The sequence below is a fragment of the Hemibagrus wyckioides genome, linkage group LG05 (assembly GCF_019097595.1).
Source record: "Hemibagrus wyckioides isolate EC202008001 linkage group LG05, SWU_Hwy_1.0, whole genome shotgun sequence".
Lineage (NCBI taxonomy): Eukaryota > Metazoa > Chordata > Actinopteri > Siluriformes > Bagridae > Hemibagrus > Hemibagrus wyckioides.
In genome coordinates, this window is record NC_080714.1 from 6,750,345 (window position 1) to 6,759,417 (window position 9,073).

The 9,073-nt window shown below is 41.1% G+C and overlaps 1 protein-coding gene across 1 annotated transcript; it reads left to right on the forward strand.

The window, feature by feature from the left end:
- The first annotated feature begins 1,904 nt into the window (after positions 1-1,904).
- Positions 1,905-8,591, forward strand: ddx51 (DEAD (Asp-Glu-Ala-Asp) box polypeptide 51). Its single transcript, XM_058388807.1, has 16 exons — positions 1,905-2,181; positions 2,691-3,055; positions 3,132-3,253; positions 3,349-3,499; positions 3,593-3,738; positions 4,665-4,736; positions 4,849-4,955; positions 6,066-6,174; positions 6,252-6,394; positions 6,481-6,643; positions 6,751-6,866; positions 7,535-7,651; positions 7,753-7,854; positions 7,970-8,033; positions 8,123-8,257; positions 8,475-8,591. Exons 1-16 carry the CDS (start codon positions 2,159-2,161, stop codon positions 8,499-8,501), a joined length of 1,962 nt encoding a protein of 653 aa, XP_058244790.1. The 5' UTR covers positions 1,905-2,158; the 3' UTR covers positions 8,502-8,591.
- Positions 8,592-9,073: the final 482 nt, after the last annotated feature.

Genomic DNA, 9,073 nt, shown 5'->3' on the forward strand with positions numbered 1-9,073 from the left:
CTGAGCTTTACGACCTATATACATCGATCAGGCATAACATTATGGCCTCATATTGTGTTGATCCCTATTTTGCTGCCAAAACAGCCCTGACCCATCATGCATTTAACTTCTTCAGCAATTTGAGCAACAGTGGCTCGTCTGTTGGATCGGATCACACGGGCCAGCCTTCTCTCCCCACGTGCATCAATGAGCCTTGGCCTCCCATGACCCTGTCACCGGTTCACCACTGTTCCTTCCTTGCACCACTTTTGATAGATACTGACCACTGCAGACCGGGAACACCCCACAAGAGCTGCAGTTTTGGAGATGCCCTGATCCAGTCGTCTAGCCATCACAATTTGGCCCTTCGTCAAACTCGCTCAGATCCTTACGCTTGCCCATTTTTCCTGCTTCTAACATCAACTTTGAGGACAAAATGTTCACTTGCTGCTTAATATATCCCACCCACTAACAGGTGCCATGATGAGGAGATCATCAGTCTTAGTCACATCACCTCTCACTGTTCATAATGTTATGCTGTATCTGTGTAGAAAATAAACACTGGGTGTTAAATGTTAAAAGGTTTATTTATTTATTTATTATTATTATTTATTTATTTTTATTTTTTTTAATCTAACATCACCCTGTTCATTTTGGCATTATGATTTTTGTGATCTCTGCACACATTCGGAAAGGGTGTGTATTTCTGACCATGGAAAAATTTTGTAAGTCCATTTTGCTTTTTGGTTCATTTATTTACGTGTAATGTGAAAGAAAGTCAAATGACCAGCTAACAATTTATGGTTCAAATGTAGTTTGAATGTTCCCCTTAAAGTCCTCATACAGTTTAAGCAGTACAGCTGTAACCTGCAGTGGGTCTGAAAACATTACCCTAACATTCTGGTAACCTTTAACCCTTGCTAGTAACTCACTGACAGAATGGAAATTGACTTATTATGACCATTTCAACCAGTGTGAACAAATGAATTATTTATCACTGCCAGTCTGATATACAACTATGGTTGGGTTTCGGTGTGTAGAGTATCATGACTCCGTGGTTAGCTGTTGGTGAGCAGGGCGATGGAAAACAGGAGGATTGTGAGCCCCTTGCTGGGCTATCTATTCACACCTCTCCATAATAAAACTGGTTCACACACAACTAAACCTTTTTAAAATAGCAAAACCCACGTTTTAATTATATGAACCTTTTGGGAACCTTGTAGTAACCTGGGACGGTTCAGGGAATGTCCTCTGACGTTCTAGTAGCTTTATTATTTGAATCTTTTGGGAACCTTGCAGTAACTTAGGATGCCTGTTATCCTTCATTCGAGCAATCTGTAAATGATTTGAACCTCTCCGGAACCTTGCACTTGCCTGATATGGTTCAAAGTCCATTTCTCTCATGTTTTGGCAACCTTTCCTATACAAATCTGTCACTATGCTGACCTACAAAGGTTCTACAAAGACCTAGGTTTGTCATCATATCTGATAATACATGATATACACATTCACTTTCTAATATAACGACATGAATACACGTCATAATAATAATAATAATAATAATAATAAATACACATCTTGTGTTTGTATTAGTTGCTATATAGGAGGACCTATGGCTGACACTAGAAAAATATACTGATTTTATTGACCAAAAAATATAATGGGCTGCACTGGATATGGAGCTGAAATGAACCAAAATACGTTCGTGGTTTCCACCACTAGATGGCAGTATAGCCGTCTATACGTTATCTTATAGCGTACAAATTAAAAGCTATAGGCTGTGTTCACTACACACATCCCAATACCCATTATGCACCATGTGTGTGTAGGAAAGAAGGGGTAGTAGTTAAGAGAGGACATATTTAAGGATACTAAAAACTGGGGATGGGGGTCTGTTATGGATTCACAGAGACGCTTCACAGCAACGTCATCAAAACTCGTCCTGCGTCAGGGTCATGCGACTGTCAGCGCTCACACATGGCTGCTCGCTTGTGTTTACACTAAACAGGATTTTTTTAAGCCATGTTTAAATGATCGATGGATATGTTTACGTTCACACTCGTCTAGTCCGGTTTAATCACAGTCGCAAGTTTCCGGTGCTGTGTGTCGTCTGCTGATCCCGAAAAACATCTGTAAACGTCTGGATGTGTTGGAGCTGCAGAAGAGTTGACTGTGTGCGATGGCTCTCTTCATGATTAACCGGTATGAGATCATCACCTGGCTTGTTTTCAATGGCAGGTTTCTGTCGAGATCCAGGAGTTGTGAGGCATTTACCTTAACGTTACTGTTTATATTTGTTTCATTATTACATTATTTCTATGCCAGCTTTGTTTCCTCTTCATATTGAGGGTCACTTCAGTTCGTATAAAATGCTTAATGTGGTTTAATGCATCAAAACATCAACCAAACCACACACTTGATGCTGCAAAATAAACATCCCTTTCTTTGGACATCCCATCTTTGGGGGTTGAGGTCAGAGCGCAGGGTCAGCCATGATACAGCTGGAGCAGAGTGGGTTAGGGGCCTTGCTCAAGGGCCTAATGGTGGCAGCTTGGCGGTGCTGGGGCTTGAACCCTGATCTGACCCAGAGCCTTAACCACTTGAGTTACCACCGTCCCTCTTTATACATTAGATTACACGTATAAGAATGTCCTTATACAACCACGTGTCTCAGAAGTTTCTTCCATGCTATTCTATTATCCGCTATCCAGATATCTAGGAGAGGAGGAGGAAAGTAAATCGAATGGCGAGTCAAGGTCCAAAGCTTTGCTGAGCAAACTCCAGGAACGTGCCAAAGCCAGAGAACAGCAGAGTCTTGCAACTAAGAAGGAGTCAGATGTCCAGGATGCAAAGACAAGTGAGCCGAGCGGTGTAGGAAAGACTAAAAGAAAACTCGAGCGACAAGAAAAAGAGAAAAAGCAGCCAAAGAAGAAGAGGAAAAAAAGCATTAAAGAGGAGCAGGACGTCGATCTCGATGGTGATGCCGATGACGCGAGTGCGGAACAGGCGGATTTGACTACGAGAAAGAAAAAGAAGAAAAAGGGAAATGTAACTGAAGAGGACAAGGAACACTCAGGTATCTGTGTCTTTGCATGCAGAAATCTTCCAGGGAAGTAAATTCTTTTCTCTAAACTTTGCGTATCTTTTTGAAGAATCCACCGGAGCAGTAGACGAGCCTGAAAGCCTTAAAACTTCAGATGCACAGCCAGAGCAGTCAAACACAAGCTCCAGCTTTAAAATCCTGGGTGGATTTGAGAATAAAGCGGTTCAAAAGGTGTCGCAACAAACAACGAACACAAATATTTAAAAGCTTTCTTTAGCCTGTGAGCAGTCTTTAGTATGCAATTTGTTTGTGATTTTGCTGTATAGGTCCAGAGGGTGCTGCCTAAGTGGCTGGCTGAGCCGGATATGATCGAGAAAGACATTAAGCGCAATTTGATCCCTCTTAATGACGTGCCTGGAATTTGTCCTTTGCTAAGGAAGAGACTGGAAGCCAACGGGATCCATAACTTCTTCCCAGGTGAGAGAGTTTATTTAAGAGTTCATGACTCTCTTTGTATGTTTATGTTTGTTTCACATCAGTCTTTTGCTTTTTTAAAAAAAATATATTTAGTTCAAGCTGAGGTGATCCCCGCCGTCTTGGAGAGCGTGAATTCAGGTCTTCTGATTGGTCGAGGAGGTTACAGGCCCAGAGACATCTGTGTGTCTGCGCCTACAGGAAGTGGAAAGACGCTGACGTTTGTTATACCTGTCGTTCAGGTGTGATATTCTGTACACAAGAACAATGAGGTTTTTGTCACATTGGTCATTCTGTATATTATACAATCCAGTTATGTAGAAATATTAAATAGTGCTAGATCACTCAGAGCCTTAAGCAGTCTCCTTAATTCTCATGTTAAAGGGGCTGTCTGTAACTTGTTTACAAATCTGTGATGATAATTTTATTTCAAAGGTACCTTAGAAAAATTCTCAGTATTCGCATATTACTACCTGGTCAGTTTTGATTATTTCAGTGCTTTATTTATTTATTTATTTATTTATTATTTATTTTTGCATTTTTCTGGCCCAGAAAATCATGACAAAAAAAATAACAGTCAAAAAATGTCTGCTCATTGTAACTAACATTTACTGGCTTTTAAATAAGCCAGTCAGCGTTGAAATTATTGCCGTTAAATAAATAAAAGCTTTTTAGTGGAGGAGATTCACAGCTTTTAAAAATAGCTTTTTAAAAAAAATAAAAGAAGGTGGAACAGCAGGCAAAATAATATACATCACAGTGATAATTACGACATATCTGCTTTTAATGAAACCTTAAGGTATTAAAGCGGCAGTTTGTAATCTGTGCAAGCATTCCTGGAGCTGTAATAATCATTTAAATTCGATGATAGTTTAAAGAATTTAGCATTTGTTATAATCTTACCTGATTGCGTTGGTTAGTTGTTTATCATTATTTCAGGGTTGTTGTTTTTTTTGCAATTTTATGAACAGAACATATGCATTTTTCTGGCCCAGAACAAGTACAACAGGACTGCTTTTTACATGCAAGGGAAAAAGAACAGGGCTCTAAATGACAAATGACCACTTTAACATGAAATGTTGTGTTTGTATCATCTTCTCATTCATTATAATGTTAATTGTTTAAAGCAGGGTTTAGTTATCTACCTCTGTTAATTTTATGGTTACAGGCGCTGATGACGCGAGTGGTGTGTGAGGTCCGTGCCCTGGCTGTGTTGCCCACTAAAGAGCTTGCGCAGCAGGTTCGTTAGTAATTCATTACTTCATTAGATATATATTTTTTTCTTGGTCTCGGTTCCTCTCTCGCTCATTCTGCTGCATGTTGTCCGTTATGATTGTGGTTCTTCTCCGCAGGTGTATAAAGTTTTCTGCACTTACGCGGAAGGAACTGGGCTAAAGGTTGTAATGGCTGCTGGGCAAAAACCTTTTGCTGCAGAGCAGGCAACTCTTTTAGAAAACAGGTAAAGTGAATATATTCTTTAATTCATGGCCATGTTCTTCAAAATCTTTCCATGTTTATACACTATATTGCCAAAAGTTTTGGAACACCCTTCCAACCTGTTGTTTTTCGGGGGTTGGGCTTGACCCCTTAGATCCAGTGAAAGGAACTCTTAATGCTTCAGCATTCCAAGACATTTTGGACAATTTCATGCTCCCAACTTTGTGGGAACAGTTTGAGGATGACCCCTTCCTGTTCCAACATGACTGCACACCAGTGCACAAAGGAAGGTCCATAAAGACATGGATGAGGGAGTTTGGTGTGGAGGAACTTCACAGAGTCCTGACCTCAACCTGATAGAACACCTTTGGGATGAATTAGAGCGGAGACTGTGAGCCAGACCTTCTCGTCCAACATCAATGCCTGACCTCACAAATGCGCTTCTAGAGGAATGGTCAAAAAATTCCCATAAACACACTCCTAAACCTTGTGGAAAACCTTCCCAGAAGAGTTGAAGCTGTTATAGCTGCAAAGAGCGGGACAACTCCATATTACATTCATGTGCATGTAAAGACAGACGTCCCAGTTTGGAGTCTGTGCTCTAATTCATCCCAAAGGTGTTCTATCGGGTTGAGGTCAGGACTCTGTGCAGACCAAACTGTTCCCACAAAGTCTGAAGCATGAAATTGTCAAAAATGTCTTGGTATGCTGAAGCATTAAGAGTTCCTTTCACAGCCCAACCCCTGAAAAATAACACCTGAATTCAATGATTTGGAGGGGTGTCCCAAAACCTTTGGCAATATAGTGTATGTTTGACATCTCGTAAAATGGGTGTGGTTTAGCACTGCTGCTTTAATTGGGGGTGGTGCTAATTTCAGGGCCAGAAAAAATATCAACAAATGCCTGATATAATAAAAAACTAAAATTCATATTTCAAGTCACTTCTGAAATCATGCGAGTTTTAGAAATCAGGAAATACTTTATTTTTTCAGGGCCGGAAAGAAATTCTTACTTCCGCTTTAAAGTAATTGTCATGGCTGTGCTCTCAGGTTTTAGTCTGTTTTAATTAACATTTCTAGCAGTTTTTTGTAGCATAATGGCACAAGCTCTCACATGTTGCCTGTTCATTCAGAGGGGGCGTCAGTCGCAGTTTGGCGGACATCGTCGTGGCAACACCGGGTCGTCTAGTGGATCACATCAACAAAAACCATGGCTTCAGTCTTCAGCATCTTCGTTTTCTGGTAAGGATCATTCAACAAGCATAATGTTCTGATATTTAGTTGCGTCTTACAGTTATTTATTTATTTATTTTTTAAAGATCATAGACGAGGCAGACCGGATGATTGACAGCATGCAGCAGGCTTGGCTCAATCGGGTCACCAAGGCTGTCTTTAAAAGTGGGCGTGACTCAGGGGTGTCAATCTTTAAGAGGGTGGAGCCTGGGCCAATTACAGTGGCAAGGTATGACATTGTATATTCAGCTCCATTTCCTGGTGATAACGTTACAGAAGGTTAATATTAAAGTCGTCTGCGTTTGCGTGTCTCAGTCTGTCTCCGCCGCAGATGCCGCTGCAGAAGCTGCTCTTCTCGGCAACGCTGACGCAAAACCCAGAGAAACTGCAGCAGCTCGGCCTCCACCAGCCTCGTCTCTTCAGCTCCACACACGGCTCATCAAGCGGAGAGAAGTTCAACTTCCCTCAGGGCTTGACTGTACGTATCAGCCGAACATCTGCACCCCACACACACACACACACACATACACACACACGCAATGACATCAGCACTCGTGTGTTCACCAGCGAATCTGTTATTTACAGGAGTACTATGTCTGCTGTACGCTGAGCAAGAAGCCGCTTCTTATTCTGCACTTCCTGTTGCGTCTGAAGTTCAATCCTGTTCTGTGCTTCACAAACTCAAGAGAAGCAGCACACAGGTAGCACTGACACACAGCGCTGACCCTCACTGACCGAGTTTATAGAATACACAGGCAAAAAAGTCTTTCATAAATAAATACAACATCACAGCTGCTACTAGTCTTCAGAAACTTACTTTAACTTGCTGTGGAACTCTCCTCTGTCTTTCTCTCTCTCTCCATCTCTGCATTTTTTTCAATCTCTTTCTTCTTTTGTTTCCCTCTCTGCATCTCCCCGTCTTTCTCACTTTCTCTGTCTCTCCTCTTTGTCTGTCCGTCTGTCTTTCTCTTCACTCTCTTTCTCTCTGCCTTGCTGCCCCCTCTTTATCTTTGTCTGTCTGTCTCTGTATCTGCCTACCCCCCCCCCCCTCCATCTATTTCTCAATCTCTGTCTCTGCCCCCCCCCCCCTCCCTGCCTATCTCTCTATCTTTCTCTCTGTCTCTCTATTTGCCTAACCTCCACCCCTGTCTATTTCTTTTTTCTCTCTGTTTCTTTGTCTGTCTGTCTGCCTGTCTCTCTCTCTCTCTGCCTGGCTCTTTATTTTTCTCTCTGTCTCTCTATATGCCTCTATATGCCTGCCCCCATCTTCTCTCTCTCTCTCTCTCTCTCTCTCTCTCTCTCTTTCTCTCTGTCGCTCTATATGCCTGCCCCCATCTTTTCTTTTTCTCTGTCTCTCTCTCTCTCTCAGGCTCTTTTTACTGGTGAAGCTTTACGGTGGTGTGGAAGTGGCAGAATTCTCCTCCAGACTCGGTCCCAGCGAGAGACAGAAGACTCTGAAGAATTTTGAACAAGGGAAAATTCAGCTGTATGTTTGCATCATTTCATCTCTACACTCAAATCTACTTTTGCACAGATTCATCCACACGAACTGATAGTAACTCACTGTCTTTCCCCCCACTCCTGCAGGTTGATCAGCACTGACGCTGCGGCCAGAGGAATCGATATTAAAGGAGTTAAATGCGTCATTAATTACGATGCTCCTCAGTACATCAGGACGTACATCCACAGGCACGTTTACTGCCTCATCATCCGTTCATTTCTCAGATATTCTATTTAAACAGGAAATGGCAGAAACTATGTAGAGATCTTGTGCCCTTGTCGAACCGATGTGTCTGTGTTTCAGGGTGGGAAGAACGGCGAGAGCTGGGAAAGCTGGTGTGGCCTTCACCTTTGTCTTAGGAGTACAGGTGAAAATGATGCTACACATAGTCACTTCTTCTTTTCTGAAGAAGACACAAGATAGAAAAGTAAGTCCAAATGCTTTGCATGTGTGTAGGAGGAGAAGTTTGTGAAGATGGTCCGGGAAGCCGGCAGTCCGAGTCTACAGAAGCAGACTGTAAAACCCGAATGTCTCAGTGGCATGGAGAGCAGCTATGAAGATATTTTATTCCAGCTGGGCAGAGTTATAAAGGTAAAAGATTTTATCACTGATATTTTATATATATATATATATATATATATATATATATATATATATATATAATGCAGACTTTAATAGTGTTATGCCATTTATTTCATCCACTCTGGATTATTGTTTCATGATAATTTTACACAAATGTACAGTTATGTATAATTATAAATAATTTGTAAAATATCTAACTGTCGTTTTTGCATTTTTTTTCTTCAAGGAGGAAAATGACCAGAAGCGTTTCTGAGTAGCCATTTGCAAGAGTAAATATTTGTTGTTGTTGTTTTTCCTCACTATAGCCTTGTTCCTGTTCAATAAAAATGGAAAATTAAGTTTATGTTGATTTTTTTTGTTGTCATTGTCTGTATCAACCTTAATATACCACAGTATCATATTATTTTAGTCCAATTTGTGGTTTCCTACATGCTGCATTGCACTGTATAGAATCTCAGCATTAGTGTATAAATGATACAACCCAGGAAGCTCAGAACAGCCATAATGTACCTTTTTTTAGATATAAAAAGGAAGATTTCTCAGTCTACTGGATGCAGTCTGATCTTATAAGCAATAATGTGGTTATAGTTTGCACTAGGGAAGTTCAGCTGAACCCAGATCACGCACTTAGAAGTGCCGTATTGCGCATGCGCGCTCCTTATCGCCCGAAACTGTTGAGAATTCCGCCTCTTTTCAATGAATCAGTGACCATTTGATTCGGCACATCTATAAGAACCGGCTCTTACGACTCCCCATTCCCTAACTGTGACAGAAATTGTTTAATGAAACCTCCCAAATGACAAAATGATTCAACTACGTAATTAC